The sequence below is a fragment of the Anser cygnoides genome, chromosome 3 (assembly GCF_040182565.1).
Source record: "Anser cygnoides isolate HZ-2024a breed goose chromosome 3, Taihu_goose_T2T_genome, whole genome shotgun sequence".
Classification (NCBI taxonomy): domain Eukaryota; kingdom Metazoa; phylum Chordata; class Aves; order Anseriformes; family Anatidae; genus Anser; species Anser cygnoides.
Window position 1 is genome coordinate 35,563,513 of NC_089875.1, and position 21,208 is coordinate 35,584,720.

Consider the following 21,208-nt stretch of genomic DNA (forward strand, 5'->3'; position numbering starts at 1 on the left):
AGGAAATAATTAGCTGAGATGGAAGGTAAAATTGTTATCTTTCTGTCTCAGTTCTAATTGCTTTTTAAGTTTTATATGCACATTTATGTCTGTGTGTATGCTTATTGATATATTTTTTAATTTTTAGCAGAAATTAACTGTAAAAATGTGGGCTATATCCAGTTAAGCCAACATTCCCTTCTTCCCGCCAGCTATCTCTTCTGTCTTGCTCTTGTTTTCAACTCCCTCTCTTCCCTTGTTCAGCCCCTGGCCTCCCAGGTCTTTTTTTCTTGTGCATATCCCCTGTGAATGATGAAACTGAAAAGAATGGCAACTGAAGAGGAAAGGGGGAAAATGCAGTCACTGACCCCGTAACTCCAAATACCCTTCATGTAGCAGTTAGCAAAACATTTGAACTCATGTTCAACTCTGAAAATGATATGAGAAGTGTTTAATAAATGTAAGCCTTGACAGTAAAAAGTCAAGGTTGAAAATGGCTGGGTATTCAGTGAACGCTGAACTAAGCCTCAGGGGGAACAAATGGAACTAACGCAAAATACATTGCATTCCTCATGCCTTGCACCTCTTTCTTTTCCTGCTGCACTCTAGAGGGAGATCAAAGCTTGTCTTTGAAAAAAAATAAAAATAAAAACAAAAAAAAATTGTTCGTTTTTAGAAAGCCACAGACCCGGAAATCAACGAGAAAAAACATTGTCCGAATATAGGACTTAAGGCTTTGTTCCAATTAACAGTAAAGGCTTGGACATTAATGAAGTTTTCATCCTTAAGACTGGAGACAGGCTCAATGAACAGCGTTCTGGGCTTCTCTCTCCTTCTGGTGTGACATAACCCTTGGTCTGCAAGGACCCTCTCCAAGTGTGACAATATTGTTCCCTTCACTGACCATTCTCAGCTTTGCTTTTAACGCCATTACTGATTTTTAAAATGCTTTTGCCATCTGGATTATTATTATTGACTGGAAGCCATTGGCTCGATTAACACAGTCCATTAAATAGTTTGTAACGATTATACTTCTTGTTCCTGATACAGTCTTGTTTAGAACTGGCAACCCAGAGTAGAGAGTTTTGCACGTTTGCAGTTTCTTCTCCAATTAGTTCTTAGAACAGTCACGGTTTTGCTTCATTCTTTGTCCTAAGCTCAGAGGAAGATTCAGGAAGGATTGCTCAATGGTTTTGGGACCTTGCAACTCAATAGAGTTCCTTGTTTCTCTCCTTAGAAGCAAAGGACTATATTGGGCAACTATACGTGATTGCTTGGAGCTGTATTTTAAAAAGCTATATCATGAAAAATGAGTAAAGAAATCTGTCAACCCATGAAATGCTGGACACCGTTCAGATATGAGAAAACCTGCGTCGTCATTATTTTTGGCTTAGGAAAGTGTAAAAAAGGGTAGGACCAGATACAATTAAACCGTTTTCTTAATAACATGGGACAGTATCTGGCATTTTACTTTTTTGTTTAATGGAGTTTGGCATAATTTTCACGAGTTGACTATGGTGAGTACAGAAGAGAGTGTATTTTCCTTAAATTAATGAACGTATTGGTACAGATCTTGAGTTTCCCAGCTTTTATTGAAAGCCATGGGCTGGTGCTCCAGGCAGCCTGTAGTGATGTGGAATTTAAGGGGTGCTGAATTCAGCATGATGTTTCCTTCTGTTAGAGTATTTTGGCAAGAGCTTACTGGCTTTGCAGTGTGTGCCTTCTAAGGCCTCTGATAAATGATTAGGCAGATAGTTTAGCCTATTGTTGCCAGTGGGAGCAAGGCAATGACTCCAAGAGAAGCATCCAGCTAATGTATTAATGCCTTAATCCAGACCAATAATATAATGTATTTTGACGTGTCTGGCATATGGTTTTTATCATCTCAATATTCTTCTCTGTTCCTCCATGACATTATGGACAACTAACCAAAATAAAGAGAAGCAGGGATTTCTTCACCCGTAAAATGTATTTTAAAATGTCCAGTATTTTGTTCCAGCTCTTTGGTTGATTGGATAATGAAGTGATCCTGAAATTCAGTGATTACTTTGCTGTCTGTCAGAAGTATTTTCTTTCAGAATTGCCTGTGGCGTTATCTGGGGAAGGAATACTGGTCTCTGTCATTAGAAATACTTGCACAAAATTTGTGATGTGCGTGTGCTTTTGGCTTTGCACTTCTGAATGCACATGGGTGCATATATTGGGTGGTTGCACCCTTACCAGTCTGGAGGTATGAGGTGCTGAATTTTTAGAAACGTGGACTTAAACCAAGGTGCATTTTGCAAGTTTTGCAGCAGCAAACAGAGCAAGTGGATTATACCCAGGGGACACTTCAAAAATGAGTAGAATAATGGAGTTTTACATACTGCATGTGCTCCTTTCCTAACTGGTTATATATGGAATAGCCAAAATGTATGTTACTGGTTACCTTTGAAAGAGTTCTGTGGGCCGGGCTTGGTTTACAGCCCTGTGCAAACTGTGCATTTACTCGTCAGGCTAAAAGCAGCCTTTCCCTTCTGTCATAGGAGATATAATATAGTATTGGCTCTGACCACAGCAGATTATTTGCCTCTTGCTCGCTGACTGGCTCCACTCCTCTGTGAGACCAGTAGCATAGGTAGAGCCCACCAACACCAGTCTGGATGGTACTGAGGCTGTAGTCAATCCATGGTGGTGAGTACAGGTAGGTATGGCTTTATACACTGAAGCCACTATCTAACCTTTGTTGTTAATTGCATTTCCTGGTGTTTCCTTGTTAATTGGATATTAAATCATTAGCAAACATCACAGAAGTACCCTTAGAAAAACTGCACAGCCAGGTTGCAAGCTTGCATAAAGTGTAAGGCAAGGTGGTACTTTATGCAAGGTACACCAATAAAAGTTATGGCCTAGGCTGAAAGGCTTACTTGTCTGCTGAGAAGGATATTTGGGGCTAACATTTTAAGTGCTTTAACAGAGCTGTAAAAGGAGGGCTGCCATCTGGCTCTTGTTTTTACTTCATGCTTTATTTTTGCAATCACTGACAAATTAACTTACTATGCCGTCTTGTACATTCTGTGGCTATTATGGTTGTGTGTTATGTCTGTTGTTAGTAAAGAAATGTGGATAGGCACGTATTAGCAAATCAAGGGATTTATCCTATTTAAGTTGATGCATGATTATCTGTTTGTTTCAGGACAAAGAGGCCCAGAAAGACTTAGAGGCTTTACTTCTCACACTGAAGCTGTGATACGATGCACTTTTTAACTCTTCACATTGTGATAAAACTGAAGAACTAAAACGAGAGTCTGTAGTGATTCACTACAGGTGAATTCCAGCTAAGTCAATGGGAAGACTGCCACTGATTTTTGTTGGCTTGGATCTTGGCCTTTGAGCATCTGGCAATTATGACATGAAAACGACGCGTTCATTTTTGATTATTTATAATCTTGTATTGAAGTTTAATTTTAGATTGCTGACACTGTGAATTCGATTCTCTAAACATGAGGTCCACTGCTGGCAATGGACATACTGGGGATAGAATGCAAAATGCATATGTCTTACTCTTTGAAAGATTATTCAACAAATATATGATGCCAGCATAGAACTGCATGTAGCAAAATCAAAAACAAAAATGTTTCTATAATAAATTATATTTGTATCAACTAATCTACACAGTTGTGTACAAAAGGAAATTATGTATGTGTATGTTTACACATTATTCTTATAAAATTAGAATCTTATTAAAGAAAAAGCTGTTGCTTCCACAAAGCTCTTTTTACTTTAAACCTACTGCTGGTTTTACATGGAAATGTGAAAAATTTATAAGTAAAGTATTTAAGTTGTATTTTATTTGTAACATCAACAAGTACAATATTAAAAATCTGACTGATGAAATTCAGTGATTTGGATGAGTATATTACATCTGTGATGTTTAGTGGTTTTGTTACGAGATCTCCATCAAGTTTGTGAATCCTGGATCTTTCTGTTTAAGCAGTTGTCTAGTGGGATGGTGTTAATATGTTTTATGAGAACTTAGTTCAGCAGGTGACTATCCCTAATCTTATGTATCATTTGTATAACGTAACCTATGCATAAAAATACATGCTCTGTCAGACCATGCGGGATGGGAGTGTTTTCAATAAAATGTGGTGGGCAGGGAGATAACTCTGTTCTGATCCAGAATTCACCCAAGTGTAATGAAAAACAAAGGTCTATTTTCATTGTTTTTTAATTCAGGGTCTTAATCTAGATGTAGGGTGTTTATCTGGAAGAAGAAAGTGTTTCTGTTAAAGGAGACAAAGGAAGTATAATTGGATAAGGACAACTGCACAGTCCCTTGGCTTGTTTGATGTGTAAGATAACATGGACCAGTTTATAGCTAACATGAGGACTCATATGGCACCAATATATTGAACTAATAATTGGGCCTTTAATTTAGGATAGTTATATTAGCTTATAGGCACCTAGGAGCTACTGTGGTCTCAGCAAAGATCTAAAAATTGAGCTGGTGTGAAGGAGTATGTGAAGGAGTCATATGGATGTATGACTGAAGCATTTCTTAGGAAGAGTGAGCTTTTAACTATTAACAACAGAAGGCAATAGCTGCAGTAGACTGGAGGAAGACGTGGAGTTGTATTAAGTTTAACCTGAATCTATGATGCCTTATAAAGTACAGAGATTTCTCAAGCTTTTCATAAAATAAGTCTGTCCTTCTTAAAACATTTTTGTTAAAAATGTATTTTCAGAAGTGCAAGCATTACTGTGACATAACTGAACAAACTCTGAAAGTTCAGAACTGGTTTGAAGTTGTTGCTGTCGTCTTCATAGTTTTTTATTATACCGAAGATTTTCACAAATCAAAATGATCACTTTAGTTACTTTTACTGCTCATTCTAAGGGAAAATAGTTCCTATACCTGTTTACCTGTTTTTCAGTCCCAGAGTTCTCCTTTTTTCACACACAATTTCAGAGAAAAAGGGAAATATCATGTGAGAGAAATCCTATCAGATAGCTCCTTCTGTGACAGAACAACTGGCGTGTGAACAGAAAAGCTGCAAAGGTGACATGTCTTGATTTTGGTAAGGGGCTTTTGGGAAAGGTTGTTTTTTACGTTTTCATACCCAATTCAGGAAGCATATCCTAAATGGATATATGAGTGTGATTGGTGCTTAGGGTTGTTGTTAGCAATTCACTGTTGCCTAGGAGGATGCAGTAAGTAGGGCTTTTACTTAAACAATTTGATGTTGTTTGATAAATAAAATAGTTTGGATTATCCATCTGAGGTAACAGGGTTGGGGAGATCTGGAAGTGGGGGTAACTCTGAGGAAGAAGTTGTGTAGATTCCAGCGAGTGGCAGGCTAGTCATGGGTCAATAATGTCATGTTTTGGTGAGAAAGCAGATTTCATACTAGAGTGAATAAATAAGAGTTCCCCATTAAATGCACATGAAATAACCTTTTCCTCTAATTAGGCCTAATAAGCTCTGAGCTGGAATACTATATCCAATTTCAGGCATCACACTTCAAGCAGGCTGGGGGCTAAATGGAAAGAATCCAGTGGAGAGAGACAAGTAAGATGAGAGGGCTAGACAACATCATTTTGTGTGTTAAAAAATGAAAGTATTTGGTTTGTTTAGTCTGTAGAAGCAACGAGCAAAGGAATACTCACATTTGTAAAAAAAAAAAAAAAAAAAAAAAAAAAAAGCTATTGAAGAAAAGACAGGAAAGAAAAAGAAAAAAAAAACTTGTTCTCCAAATTCCCTGTTCACAAGACAAGAAGTAATTGGCGACTTTTGCAAAGCCCTGCAGTACATTTCCTGAGAACATTATAAAATCATTTACACAAGTTTTTAAGGAAAAGTTGAAGAAGTCTTTAAATGTTGGCAATGTTTAAGGCACAGCTTATCCTCTGGCAGGGCGTAATCTGGATGACTGTTTATGATCTCTCCTGGCCTTGCCCCCTGTGAGCCATGGGTGCTCCTACAGCAGTTCTGCACTCAGGGGGATTGCAGCTGCACACACTGGCTCTGCATTTGGCCCCAGACTGCCTAAGACTGCCTAATGAGCTTGTACTGCGAAACTTTTGCCATCAAGTTTCAAGACATGAATTTGAAGATTCACATTATAACTGCCCTCAATGATTTATTTATTGCACCTCTGGTTTTATTCCATATCCTTACGTTTTTTAATGAAAGTTCTGATTTTATAAAATAGATCACTGGTCTTTCTAGGCAGCTTCCTGAACTAAGCGCGTTCTGCTGTTTTAATTTTTTACTCATTACTGGTCTACGTGTAGAATCACAAAATATCATCTGTGAATCAAAAGGCTGGTTTTAATTATTTGTCCTAAGGTACCTTTCATCGTTTGCAGAAATGTTGCTCTCAGAGGTAAGAAACTGCTGTTTTATACAGTTAAGGTGTTTTGTGCTTTTTATAGTTTCTGGGTACTGTATGTGAGCGTTCTCATCTTCTGTGTTTTCTGTTGTGCTAATCTGAGAGCTTTTAAAGGTGAAGCTTTAAAAAAAAAAAAAAAAAAGGTTTTGAAGTTCCCTGGATTGTTCTCTAATTGCTCCTTGGAATAAAACTTTTCCACGTCATTCTAGGCCTAGGCTATCTGTTCTCTGTGACATATCAGTTAGAGAAACAGCAACCGTAGTTCCAGAGGGCCATATGTTTTATTTTTTGTTTAAAATATCCACAAGCAGATGTTCACTTCCGTAGTTTTGTCTCCTTGGAGGAGCTACGAGTTAACCATATGAACCCCTGCAGGCCTTTAAGCCCTGTGGGTGGTGCCACCGGCTGTCTGAAGCCTCCATGTCCTGGCAGCTATGCCCGCTACCTCCTTTAGTTCTTCTGCTATGGCATCTCTTGTTTGGTACAAACCGGTTCACTTTGGTACATTCCCTGGGGAAGTTAGTCTTTGTGCGTGTTTGCAGAAGGTGAGTTCAGGGAGCCTTGATCCAGTAGTCGCATTCATGTGCTTCCTACAGTTAAAATTACTCGTTCTGTCTTCCTGAATAATTGAGGTGTTTCTTTTCATGTGGTGAAGCTAAGGACTCTGTCAGTGGATTCTGATCCCTTTGGGATTGCCCCTGTGCAACAATAGGTAAACACAGACTAAGTTAATTTATTATTATTATTATTTTTAGCAATTGGCCACTGGTTCATTGAGGAAACAGTTACAAGGATACACTCTCACACAACTTTGTTTAAATTACTCTTTCCTTTTTCAGAGTCTCAGGGTGATTTACATAGTTTTACGCAGTAATATCAATACACTGACTTCTGGAATGAATTAGGAAACCGTCCAACTGTCCAATGGTGAGTAGATGACAATTTAGAAAGGAAAGTGTCAATTCCTTTGTCCAGTTAAATAAACAAAACAGAACTCTGTTGTTATAGTAGTGACAACCTGAATTAAAAATAATAATAGAACAGTGAAGAAGTGGCTACCCAGAGATCCAGCCATGTCAACCTGAACATACCTGTTTATCTGGAGCCTGCATATCTTTCTTCAGCCATCACTACCTGAACACCTTCCCTGTGCTGGGCTCTAGGGCGGTTCTGTGGAGTCCAGCAAGGTCCATGGATTTTCTAGATTTTTACTGGAGGCTTTGGAACATGGTTCTGTGGTGTTCTCTTTCAGTGGGCACAGTAGTCATGATGGATGTATTACAACTATTCCAAAAGAGAAAATCCTGCAGTAATGTGACAGTTAAAATTGTATTGCAGCATTCATCCAGTGCAAACTTGGGGCTAACAATGTATGTAAGGTTATATTCTCATTTTCCAGCACTTTTCCTTCTTACAGATTCTCCCATGTTCCTTGGAGAAGAAATAAATTGAACTGTCTTGACAGTACAAAAGGAAGTAAGCTTTTCTGGCCCTGTCTGTGTTTGTGTAACCCATGCGTGTGTGACACTGGTAAATGAAGCACTAGAACTACAAATGTGAAACATCAGTATTTTTCGAGGAAATATTTTACTCCATTTCATTAAAATAAACAGCTGGTCATTCTAGAAGCATCTGTAGAGGCAATGTCCAATGTGAACTTGCATATGAACAATCTGAGCCCTGTGCTTGGTTGTGCTACTGACCCATGATGGGAGCAAGCTACTTGCTCAAGTTACACGCATGCAAACGCCATCTATCCACTCTTCATTTGTCTTGTTTGTTGTGATTAATTTTGAGCTGATTTGAATTGCCTACATGACAAAATTAAAAATAGCAACAACAACAAACGGTTACACAATATTGGCTGGGAGTATTGTAAACTAAACGTTGTAGGGTTATGGGCATGAATATAGATGTATGTTTTAACCTTCCAAATTATGTTAAGGTTTCTAGTTCATAGATAAAGGAAATCAACATGACTGATGAAATTTCAGTCCCCGGGTGACAGAAATGTTCTTGTCTGTTCTAATATTGGAAGAGGATTGTTTCTGAAGGAATGGAAAGTCCTTTGTAAAGCTCCTGACTGTGGCTCTGGGTTAAGGATTGGTAGTTTTCAGAATGCTAGGTCAGCTTGTACAGTCTGCTATAAAATCATGTATGAAGTGTTAAAGCAGTAATGAAATAAATATTTTTCAAAATAAATTTTTAAAAAGCAGAATGCTTATACAGCAACATTTTTGAAGTGTGGCAAGGAATTCATATAAAAACACCGTTAGACCGTGGATGGTTCAAAGAAAAACATGTCGGGCTCATTTCTCCACAGTGGGACCATCGCAGGGCTTGAATGGACCATCTGCGCTACTCCCAGCGCTGTCCTGTGTTTGTTCAGTCACTGGTAGGCTACTCAGCCAAGTGTTAGCCAGTTGGAGAACATTTGCAGCAGTAAGCAGCAGAATAAGCTTCACTTTGTAGGCCTCTCTTGTTCTTTGCATCAGCAGCTGAAGAGCTGAAAGAGAAAATGAAAACTTGGGAAGTGCTTATGCTGCAATTCCAGCTTGGTTTTGAATTTTCAGAAAGCCCACGTACATCCGTGGATGGATACATGGAAGCTCTTTCAGCCACAGGAGCACATTTGTGAGCACTGCTGTAGGAAGCAGCCCCAGCCGGTGAGCTGTGGGCAGAGGGTGGCAGGCGGGGCTGAGCCGGGTCTCCCCACAGCTCTGGGCCATCAGCCCCCACACCTGGGGCAGGGATGGGCCCACCTGGCTGAGCGCTGGGCAGGGCAGGCCCTGAGTGCCTGCAGCTGGGGCTCAGGTGGGCCCTTCTAGCGGAGGATCAGCGGCTGGGTGCATGTGATTGAGCCGAAACTTCTCTGAGAGCTCTGGAAATGCGTTAGGATGGTGGGCCTGGCTGCTGCTTACCTTTGGGGGAAGCACGTTGGTCGTTCAGGAGCAGTGCTGCTGCAGGAGTCTGCTGGAAGACAGGCTGAGCCTCTGGCTGCTGGAGGTGAAGAAGGGGGTGAGTAAATGCCTTGCTGAGTGGTTTTATCCTGTTGTTTTTATTTGAGAGCCTTCAGTGCACCTGATGGGTTTTGTAGTGGTTGGTATTTCACAAGGTTGTGTGTTTGCTCCTGGCACCTGCCAGGGTTCAGTTAGAGGAGAAAATCTGGAAGCTGCCCGTAAGAAAGTTAACCAAGCGTGGAAAGGATTTGGCAAGTCCTAACAAGGAGGCATATTAAGTTTTAAGCCTGTAATTAGCTAAATACGAGACTCTCCATGCAGGGCTTTGCTATCCCTGGGGCTTGTGGCCAGACTTGTGAGGAAGCCCCAGAGCCTTCTTCTGAGGGCCTGCCCCAGCCCCTTCTGTCCCCTCAGGGCTTGCGCATGTGGCAGTCACAAGTGAAATGAAAATGTTTTTTCCATTTCTTCACGTACTCCAAAAAATGCTTTCGATCATGTTCTGTAACTTGAGTAAGTATAGAGAGATACAAGGTAAAAAAGAAGCATTTCAAATGTGTTACCTATGAGCTTCTGTCATTTGGGAAGAGCTTGTTCCTGTGAAGAAACTGGCGGCAGGAGTTCTGAAGTCACTCCCAGTAGTTTAGCTTGTGAACACTGTTGTAGCACGTTTCTGCGGGATACATTTTAACCACCAATGTTTTGTTGGCTTTCCTCTCTATCTCTTCAGAACACCTAGTTAAAGCCCTTGCTGACTGGCCTGCATGAAGTACTGTGGCCAGAGTGAGCCCAGCTCCATGGCCTGAGTGTCTGTGGGAGGAGTTAATGCTGACGGCCAGCAGCTGGCATCTCCTTCATTAATTTGCAGCCTTACATGCAAGCTAAGCTTTGTTGTGTTTTTCTTAAACTGTTCAGGGGTTACTTAAAAGTGATTTTTAAACTTATAGTAGATAAAGAATTTGAATGAAGGAGGTTTTGTTATTTATATGAAGCAGAAGTGAATGTTTCATGTATCTACAATGATATCAGATTAAGGCAAACCAGATGATTGCATTCATCTGCACTGCAACACCCTGTTTTCTGTGGGTTGCACTGGATTTACTTTGACACGAATGCTGTGGCTTCGGGACTTCATCCTCTCTTATTTTGAATGTCGAGTCATAATTACACGTGTAGAAATTGAATGGAGACCACAGTTTCTGTGTTTGTGTACATATGCATATAAAATATTTGTGTAGATATGTGTACCTGTAAGTTTAATAGGGAATAGGGGAATTATAATAGATACGAATTGTTTCATTTTGTAGCTATGGTAAGCAACATGATTACTTTGAACATTTTGAAATCTGTAATATGTGAACTGAAAATTTAAGAACGGTTGTACAGGCAGAAACCTAATTCCAAGACCTGAGTTAAAACTACCTTGTGAAAGGGAGCTGCCACAGCTCAGCACTTAATTGGGCTTCCCTCTGAGAGGGAAGACAGGAAAAACATCTGTTGAATACAGTATGTTCCTTGTAAACTGCAGAGGAAATGCTGTGTGATAGCCCTGCTTGGGACTGCAGGCTCATCATGACCAGAGCCACCTGTTCCTGTTGGAATCCCCTGACTTGGGGCAAGCATATTAAAAAGAAAAAAGGTGAAGGATGCTGTAAAGTAACGTACTAGTTGTTCTTGCTTTGGAACTGGGAGCTTGTGAATTCTGGAGGGTTCACTGAGTCAGTAGAAACCAAACTACCTCTAGAAATCAATATTGCCTCTTAGCAGGACGGTTGTAATCAGCATCTCCGAAACATCATACCTGCTTCTAGGGAATCTGCCCCTGAAGGGGAGGGAGGGAGAGGGAGCCTTATGCAGCCAGAGGTGGGGTTTTGTTTGTACTTTGGGGGTGCATTTTGGAAGCAAGGATTAGGGGGTGCAGGGAGATGCTGAAGGAGGCTTGCCACCTACCTGTGGCATCTTTCATTTCCTTTGGTTTCTTCAAGTCAATACTCACTCACTGATCAATAAACTGAGAGTGAGTGCAACAGATACAGAGCAGAAAGGATGACCCAAGACTAACCTATGGACTTGAAGCTATCTTCTAGAATCTTCTTCTTCAGTAGTCAACTGCTAGAATAAGAGTCTCTGAATAGTTAAGTCTCAGCTGCGGGAGGGGAAGAGAAAATAAGAAGAAGCTAAACAATCCCTGGAGTGCAGAAGCCGGGGCCAAATGCTTCCTAGTGCCAGGGACTGCCTCCTTCCCCTGCCCCTCTCAGCACCCGGTGCAGCTAGCGTGTGAAGCCATCACCTTTCTGTCTCCCTCCTCATCTTCCTCCCCAGGCATGTAGATGAGTAGCGAGAGGCTGAGGGAAGACATGAGGCAGGAACTTATGTGGGTGTCCTCTGAGCTTGATGCTGTTCTCTTTTGGGATTTACTGCCATGGTTTCCTCAATCAGAAGGCAGTCTGCACCTCCTGCCCAGCAGGAGGTAAATAGACGTGAACGGCTCCTGGTAAGACTCGAATTGTTGGTCTGCTCACCAATATGACACTGAATCTGCTCTAGTTTTCTTGCCAAAACAGGCGGTGTTTTCAGTGGTACTCCAGGTAAGGAGAAGTCAAAAACAAATCTTAAACCAGCGAGCTTTAGAGCCAGTGCTGCAGGGATGGCTGAGTGCTCTTTTGGCCCAGCAGCCAGGCGAGTTGACCTGCGAGTTGGGAACCTGTGGCCAGAAGGGAAGGTGACCATCAAAATCAAGTCCTTGGAAGAGATGTTTACCTCTTCAGAACTTCAGTTCCCAAGGGTTTTGGCAATGAATTTTCAATGCTGAACATGGATGACTTTCTTTCTGGAGTTGCCTTTGATTGTGTCTTTTGAAACAATTTCATTTGCTTAATCCAATTTCTTTATTAGTGTAACTTACCTGTCTTGTGTAGCAGTGCTGATTAATTAGAATTTGTCACTTTTTAAGCTAGAGTGTTTTAACTGGTAGTCTTAGCAGGAAAATAAAGGAGAAATCGTAGGACAGGAAAAGATTTCAATTGTTGCTCTTCAGAAAGATTTCATCCTTTGAGATATGGAAGTTAACAGCAATACATGAGTGTATTTCTAAATAGCAAGACTTAATATCTTAAACATGCTTTTACCTCCTGGGTCTTCCATCTTGATGCCTAGTTGGAAGGATGGGGTCTTCCAGTTGGAGCATCATTGCCTGCAGGCAGAAAGTACTGGGGAGAAGCAAAAGCCACCCCTGTGTCCTACAGTCTTCTTTCTTCTTTCTTCAGTCTGCCCAAACACCTCCTGTGTAATGGGAGGTTGTGTGCTTCGTTAGAAGATGTGATCCAAAGCCTGCTGAGGTTGCCTTCCTTTGACTTAGGTTTTGTCGAAGGCTTCACTCAGCATCTGTATTTCTTAAATGCTAAAAATAAAACAATAAATAATTCTTTCACTGGAGACCTGTGAAACTTTCCAGTCAGGTGTTATTTCAATCAATATAATTATGATAAAATACAGCTGGTGTGGAAGCTTGGGTACAAAGCAGCCCAGTTGACCAAGTTTCTTTTTTTCCAGTTGTCATAGTCAGATTTCAAAAAGATGTGCCTTTTATATTCGGAGCAGGCTGAGCAGTTCTTGGTATTGCTGGCATCACAGAGCCTTAGAGAGACACGCAGAAACAGAAATCTTTGCTAAACTTTGCAGAATGTGTTCGAAAACTTCCGATGTGAAACACTAGCCTTCTGAATATTGCTTTATCCAAAGTGCTTCATGACAACTTTTATGTGCTGTGAGCCTTTGAAACAATCTTTTTAGACACGTTGTTTACCTTTGCTCTTTTACTTCAAGAAATATTGCATAAGCCTTTTAAGATGTTTCTTCCATAGTTGACACTCACCCCGTGCAAACTGCTCTCCATTCCTTATCCTTCGTGTTCTTCCCTTCTCTCTCGAGGTTTAAAAATTGAAACAACAAAGCCATCAAACCAGTCTCTAAATCTGATCCTGGTGGAAGGGGGAGAGGGATCCAGGTGTCCTGAGGTTCAGCAGGCACTTGCCAGCTGATTTTTAAGTGGACTGTTAGATGTGATAGTGAGTAGGGTGTCATAAACTGAACTGGAATCGTCTTCTGGGTTTCTGTCGCTGTCCTGAAAGGATGCAAAGTGACAGCGTATTAATGCCCTGCGATAAAGCTAGCCAGTGAAAGCGTGGGTTTTGCACGTTACAAAAGCCATACCTTCTAAACTGACTGCAAACTTGAAGGATGGGGGAATGCAATAAATTATGTGGCATAGGAAAGAAAACAGTATGTTTCCACTGCAATGTTACCAGAGTGACAACTCAGCAAAGAACTTAGGAAAAACATACTAAAGGATTAAATACTGTTAACTTTGAAACATTTTTTTTTGTATTAATCCATTGTTTTTTCCTCATGAAAGTGGCTTTAACAACTTCCTGGTATTGATATGCAAAGAGGCATGTCTGTCAATTAAATAAAAACAGAAATGCTGGCAACTCTTCCTATAACCAGAGGCCAGCTGTCAGCCTGCAGGTCAGTCTCGATACACTGATAACCACACGGGGATGTGGGGCAGAAACCGGTGCTGGGTGGCCACTGAGCTGCCAGCTGCAGGGCTCCCTCTGACAAAGGGCTGCTTTGAGTAAGCCCCGTGTGTTGTTTCAGTTGTTGGAGCTTTCATTAGCCGTCTTAGAGACAGCAGCGCAGACATCAAAGAAGGAAAGAAAAGAGAAACCCGGATGCGTGCCAGGATTTCTTCCTTGTCCCCCGGCGGTCCCCAGCTGCCCTCCCACCCGGACGGCAGGGAGCCGATGGGTCTCAGCGGTGTCGGGCAGCAGTGGCTGAGGTGCCTGGGGCACGGCTGTTGTTCCAGGAGTGCCACCTTTTGTTGCTTCCACAATGAAGTGCCGTGGGATTTTAATTTTCCATTTACTTATTTCTTAGCTCCTTCACTTTTGGCACTCAGGCCCAAAGATGAAAAGCTTGTCCGGGGACATGAGTGTTTCCCTGGAGCTGAAAGTCGGGTTGCCAAAGAACTTTCCTAGGAGCATCTCCTTAACACGCGGCTGTTTCCCTAAGGAAAGGGCAGGCTCGCTGTGAGGTCCACAGCTCAAAACGTGCACGTAGGGTTAGTGGTTACAGCCATCCCCAGCAAGAGCTTTGGCCAGGGGCATGGCTGCGTCGTTGTGCTGGTGCTACGCTTGGCTCTTCTGTTTCGAGGTTGAGCAGATGGTACCCTGAGATGAGTGAAGTCATTTGGTTTTGGGTGAGAAACCTGATGTTTCTGAGCATATTTAGATGTAGGTAATGTGGCTGTAGGCATAGACAACAAGTTAACATTCCAAGCTTTTTCTAGAAATGTGTTCTTTAATAAAAAAATGCTGAAAGGGTGGGAAGCCTGGTGTCACTGCTCTCATATCTCCCGTTTGCTCTCACGTGGTTTCTCTGTCGATGCAGGATAGCTCTATAGATAGTGCGAGCAACTGGTAACAAGTACGGACTGCAATACGGGGGTGAAATTCTAAGAACTACTCAATCTGTGCAGTTGTGTCTTATGTTCTGTCACGGCCAGTGCTGCAACCAGAAAGTGAAAAAGAGAGGAATTTGCTAACTGGGATGCAAACTGCAGCTTTCTACAGGTTTGTATGATTTACATGATATATCACGGTAATTGGTGTAAACCCCTCCAGCAAGGAGGCAGAAAGGGATTTACCAAGCTCGGAGATAATTAAAGTCATGCTGAAGCTTTCCTAACAGGTGCTAAATGTGACACAGTGTGTGGTCTCCCTGCGCGGAGCTGGCTTTCCCTGTAAATGGGGAAGTGCAACATCAGATGCTTCAGTGTGTGCACACGGATAAACAGTGCTTTTATGGCATATTAAGAACAGTTTGTCTTATGACTCTTCATATGCATCTCATAATCTTGATCCGTGGTGTCTTTAGCAGAGCTGTCTAATTTCCAAGATGTGCTTCTGAAGCAGGATGGGGGCTGTTCCTGCTTCTTATTAACTGTATTACCAGCTAAACAAGAAAACAAGCAAAAAACAAACAAACAAAAAAACAAGCTGCAAACAGCTGACAGCAATGTGGACCTTCAATGTTTCATTAAAAACAAGAGGAGTAGTAATAAGTCTAGGGGTCATGGAGGCAGAGACCAAGCTCCTTTTGTCTCCTGGACAGCCTTTTGCATGTCTGGGAGAGTCCTGGAAATGTGCAGATATTCACCAAAGTCTTTGAGCTTTGAATAGAGCTTTAGTTAAGTGTGAAGGTCAACCCCACATTTTAGTTTGTTCCTGGATAAAATTAGTGGCCTCATCGTGCCTTGCAAGCTACTGGCAAAGAAACTCTCTGATAGCGGCTCCTGGGGCTGTATGGCTAGACCTGACAACAGCAAGTGCAGAATTGAAAGAGGGTGGTGTGGTTTTTGCACCATCTTGGGGATGTGGCGATTCTCTTTGATTTGCTATTTTGTTGTGCTTGAGAGCTTTTGTAAGAACGAATTCAAAATGACTTGGGAGTTAAGGTTTCAAGGAGGAGAGAGCAAAGAAAAAAAATAATACTGAAAACAAAAAGGCAGAGAAAAAAGGCATTCTAGTTATTTTTGAAGTGTTGTTCTGTTTCCCCTGTCAAGATTTGGATAGACATAAATTGTGATATGTGTTTTACATATAAAATTTAATTTTCAGTTTGTGGTAAATGAATATGTGGGAAAACGTAATGGTCACATTAGGGATTTATAGAACACCATATTTGCAGACACTTGTCTTTTACTCTCTTTAATCCTGCCTACAAAGTTTGCCTAAAGAAATGCCATGCATTTACCATTACTGTGGGGATATTTGGGAACACAGGAAAACAGATGGCAGTACTTTGCAAGGAGTTTCTTCTTAAAATAGTGGGGAGATGGCTTAGGTTCTTTAATGCACCACCACTAAAGTAAACCCTGACTTCTGTGCTGAAAATCAGTGGGCAGGCAGGGCGCTGCTTATTGCCCGTGTCTTAATCTGCAAGCTTCCAGTATGGGAGATGCGGCGGTGCTCTCCAGACCTCTACAAGGACCAAAACCTTTGGAAGGTGGTGGGGGCTGCGTTTCCCCGGTGGGTTGTGCCCACTGATTATGGTCCTGGTGGTTTAGGGGTGCCCCCTTGCTTGCGAAGCATCCCAAACCCACCCGCTCCTGCAGGTGGGCAAGCACCCCGCTCCTGAAGTCAAGTGGAGATTTTCCCCCGGCGCTCTGTCTGTGGTGGCCTGGGGTCTTCAGGGAGAGCCAGGGGTGCACGTGGTTCCTATTAGCTCCGAAAGCAGAAACATCTTGGGAGGGCAGGCGTGGCTTGCTGGCTCAGATCGGCAGCAGGAAGCCCTGTGACCGATCGTTCTGGGCCAGCAGATCCCCCCCACCATGCACTGAAGCAGGGAGCAAACACACAAAATCACAGCAAATCCTGCTTAAAACAGCAGGAGGTGGGCGATAATGGCTGCCTTGCATGGCCTCCCCCTCTTCCTGCCTCTGCGAGTACTTTCTAGAGGGAGCTGAGGGAAGGATGGCTCTTCTGCTCCCCTGGGAGCGGGGCAGCACTGAGGAAAAGCCCTTCCTGGGGAGGGCAGTGGGTTTCCCAGGGTGATGCCCGTACTGGTTTGACCTCAAGAAGAATGGAGAGCAAGCTGGTGGTGAACGTAATATTTACAGCTGGGAGGGGAAGGAAAACGGCTGTAGTCCAGCGGGTGGATGTCGTTGTGGTGAAAGCAGAATGACTCGACCAGCTCTAGGTGGCCCTGCTCGAGCAGGGGTTGGACCAGGTGACCGCCAGAGGTCCCTTCCAGTATCGACCCGTCTGTGATGCTGTGGCATCAGGTAGCTAAATTTGGAGAGACTCTACAGCACGGTCTCATTAAATCAGTGTGGCTCATTTCCTCAGCCCCTAGGGACTGTTCCTTCTAATCTCTCTGCACCGCTGAGGAGTTCCTGTAGCTTAAAGTGTCTGCATCTAAACACAGCAGGTCTAAATATCCGTCTTTATTCACTCTCTAACTTCTGAAGATACGGAAGGAATCTTTCTTGCTCTCAGAAGACAAGGTGTTTGAAGAAGTGTTCATACACTTTACATCATCAGCCAAATGATTTGAATTCTGGCTGTGCTGATGGCTTCAAGGAAATTAGTGCCTTTTACTTAAAAAGCAGAGGGTGATGCTGTCAGCGTGCTGCAGCTCTGTGTGCACAGATGTTAAGCATCTTAGTCATAATGCCAGCAGGATTCAGACTTTTTACTATAAGATCTCAGTCCCAGTTTAACATCACTGGAGAATTTGCTTTGTAATTCTCTGGGGAACCTTCTTAATTTATACATTTGTCTAAAACTGATTTTTCTCTCCTTTCAGGGAATTCCTCCCTGTTTAATAGTATTAAACACTTTCTGCAATGTTTCTGACCAAAGCTCGTTGGCGGATCTGCCCTGTGCTCACCACAGCACACGTGCTGATGCAAGCTCAGCAGGATGTTAGGTACCTGAGAGAAACAATACACGTTTGGAGAAAGGTGATGGAAAACCCTTCCCTTCTGCTCCTGTACCGCTTGAAAGGGCTGCCCAGAAAGCTTCCCCTCCAGACATATTGTTCTGGGGCGTAGGTACAGTTCTTCCTCACTTCTGCCAGAAAGATGAACGTAGTTCTGTCTCGGAGCAAGCTGGAGCATGATGCTGTGTCCTGGCAGCCATGAAGGGAAGGAAAAGGGGGTTTGCTGCAATGAGATTCATGAATGAATCTCATTTTTCACTGGAAAGAGTAATTTTTGTGAAGTCTGTTTAATCTCAGGTGGCACTTTTTTCTAGCTGAACTGAGCTACTCAAATTTCCTGAGCCACAAAGGATGAATAGCTTCACGATTTATGATTTTTCTCTACAGAAAGAAGAAAGTATAATTGAAAATAAGATGTACAGTAGAATTAAATTTTCAAGCTGCAGGTTGGAAGTTTTTTCACAGAACACAAAGCATAAAAGAAACGTGGAGTTTTATATTGTTCTGCAGATTATTGCAAATCATACTTGCTTTGTGAAGTCAAAATCGTCTTAAATGTTTCTTTATTACTGGGAACAAGGTGTCTCACCACATCTTCACTTCAATTAGCATGAGTAAAGACTAACTCAAAAAGTGGAAGTTTTCTGTGTTAGAAATAACAGATAACAGTTACATTTAATCCCATTTATTACTATGGTAGGATTGAAAGCCTGCTTCTGCACAAGTGCTGTAATCAGAGCTCAGGTTGGGAGAAGGGAGATGGGGGAAATATGTTTTATGCTTGTACAACTGTCTTTGCCAACAAAATGTGATCTGTCACTGAAAATGCTACATCCCAAATCTGTTACTTGATTTAACAGGCAGCAAGGAGTTAGTGTTTAAACATCCCTGGTGTGTCCAGAGCTCTCTGATGTTCCCTGCTGCCGATGTGAGTGAGCCTCTCTAACACCACGTGGAGCTCTTACCATCCTAACCCTGGCGCACCGTGTGTACAAGCAGAGCAAAACCCACCGCCTCTTTCCCTGTCAGAGGCCCTGTGCTCTCTTCTTCCCTAGCTGGAGGGTCTTCCTACACGTTAGAAGTGTATTTTCCTCTGCTAGCCCTCAGCCACTCTGATATATCTCTGCAGTTGATTTATGCACCTCTAATAAGTCCCCTGTGTGTACTCTGCATGCATGGTTGCAGTTGAAATGCCTCAGAATCCCGAGCTTTCCAAGTTTACTGCACAGACCAATGAGTATCCTTAGCCTTTCAACATGGATAAAGAGTGGAGGGTATTGATAGACTCATTTGATTTAGTTATCTCTAGCGTAGCCCTTTCAAGTGGGAGCCAGATTTGTTCTAAGTATTGCAGGACAGGGCAACGCTAACAAGGAATTTTTTGGTTACTGGAGCTGTCTGAAAAGCTGGCAAAAAGCCCCGAGGGAGGACTATCAAAGCATTGACTGCAGTCTTCCTAAATGCTCTGGGGCTCAGCACTAAGCTTGTTTTCACCTGGCAGTTCAGTGAGTTGGCCTGGTCTGAGTACAAGTGACTGGAACACAAAAAAAAAGTCAGTCGCAAAAATGCGGAGCAGTAAACAGCAGAGTTGTTGAAACCTGAGTCAGTGCATCTGTGTTGTGCCGCATACCGAAATAATGGCACCATTGAGAATCCAGCCCGTTTCTTCACCCATGAAACAGCCAAGTCCACCTTCCCTGTTATCCCAGCTCGAATTCTTTGTGTGGGTGAACGGGAGGTCTATGTGAAACTTGGCTGAGCTAAAGACGCAGTGAAGACAAATGTTAACTATTCTCTTCCCGTGGCGAAGTCCTTGACTTTTCTCAGGTAAAATGTAACCTCCCAATTGCCTGGGTTGCTCTGCCTGGGTGATCTGAACCCATTTCCTACAGTTAGACCTACACCCAGTACCTGCCACTCACAAAAACGTCCTGGATCAGATGTGAAACTAGTTGGAGTTTGTGGTTGTGAATTTGCTTTTAGTAGCACTGTGCCATGGCTATGCTGGAACCGAGAGCTGATCCCCAGATCCTGGACTGATCCCCCTCTCCTCTTTCTAGCAGTGGTTGTTTCTGATGAGTTTTGTTCCTTATTGTTATATTACTGTTGTTTATTTCAGCCGCCCTGAACTGTCTCCTGCTGAAGCCAACGAGTTTAAGTATTGGTTTCATGAGGAATGTAATGGTGCACTTGAGCAGCACGAATGTATTCCTCCTCAGCTCTGCTAGGGCAGCCTACTTGCTTCCCCTCCTTGTTACGTAGCAGGGTGGCCTGACAGCTGCTGGTTTTCCAAGAAACGTGACTGTCCTGAATTCTCCCTGAGATTCCTGGTCCTTTTTTTATTTTTTTTAAATCACTTGATCTGAATTTAGGGTTTTTATAAAGTTCTGGGAGATGGACTCAGTGTGCACACACACAAAGCAGATGTGAGTTGACATTTGCCTTTGCTGGCCCATGGAAACCAGTGCAACCTGAGCATGAAGACTGAAATGGGAAAACACTTGTCTTGAATACAGCTGCTTAACCTCTATTCGTTTCGTGATGTATTTCATGAAGAAAGAACAACGTGTTTTTGTCTAGTATTGCTATGATGACATCCAGTCACAGGCTGGTGAGTGAGGCAGTGACAATGCAAACAGGAAAACTCCTGAGATGTGTGTGACCTGCTGTTAGACGTGACCTTGCCTGGATTTGAAAATGATGGGTTTTCTACCAGTTGTTCTAATGAAACACATGGAAAATGGAAATAGAGAATTATATTTAAAAAAAAAAAAACAAACACACAAATGTTTAAGTTAACTTGCGTTGTTAGTCTTTATTTTATTTCCCTAACGCTTGGTACTGGCTTACAGTGTGCAATCAGAAATGTGCAGTTCCCTGTTAAACAGCTTTGCAGTGATCTCCACGAATCTCTCCAAGTACGGCTTCTTCATGCCAACTTCTGGCTGCCATTGGCACTGCATCTTTTGGTGCTAAGGGAGCAGGTTTTGCTTTACAAATGTGCCTGCCAGCACTGAAGAGGGAGTCCAGGCTTCAGTTGTGGACGGCTGATAAGCAGAAAAATACCTAGAAATTAATGGGAAGAGAGACAGCGTGGCAGCATCTCGAGCATACAGTGCTGCTCCTGGGCCTTGCCCCAGGGAGGACGCCTTTTCTCTATGCTGTGTCCCCTGCTGGTCAGCCCCAGCCACGTACGCACTGCATGGGTGCCTTTGGACACTGAATCTACTCCACGGCTCCTTAGCTACTTCTAGGGGGCGTTTGAAAGTCCTCTTCAGCTTGTGCTCCTTCTCATCTCACCAGCTCATCCAGTACTCAGAATCCCGCCCACCCCCTCAGGGAGAAACTCTGGGGGGGGGAAAAAAAATCCCATGTCAGCAGGGAGCTGCCCCT

At 42.7% G+C, this 21,208-nt stretch overlaps 1 protein-coding gene and 1 long non-coding RNA gene across 3 annotated transcripts in view; one reads left to right on the forward strand and one right to left on the reverse strand.

The window, feature by feature from the left end:
• Positions 1–6,561, forward strand: part of RMDN2 (regulator of microtubule dynamics 2) — a 48,724-nt gene extending 42,163 nt beyond the window's left edge. For both annotated transcript variants that reach the window (XM_048047733.2, XM_066993901.1), the window contains exon 11: positions 3,155–6,561. In XM_048047733.2, the coding sequence (XP_047903690.1) occupies positions 3,155–3,208 (54 nt within the window). In that variant the 3' untranslated portion in view covers positions 3,209–6,561. The remainder of the gene's footprint in view (positions 1–3,154) is intronic.
• Positions 6,562–8,723: 2,162 nt separating this feature from the next.
• LOC106029473 (uncharacterized) lies at positions 8,724–10,019 on the reverse strand. Its single transcript, XR_001203234.3, has 3 exons — positions 9,874–10,019; positions 9,275–9,353; positions 8,724–8,859 (listed from the first exon to the last, which is right to left on the reverse strand). It is a non-coding gene; the product is annotated as an uncharacterized lncRNA (long non-coding RNA).
• Between the last annotated feature and the right edge of the window lie 11,189 nt (positions 10,020–21,208).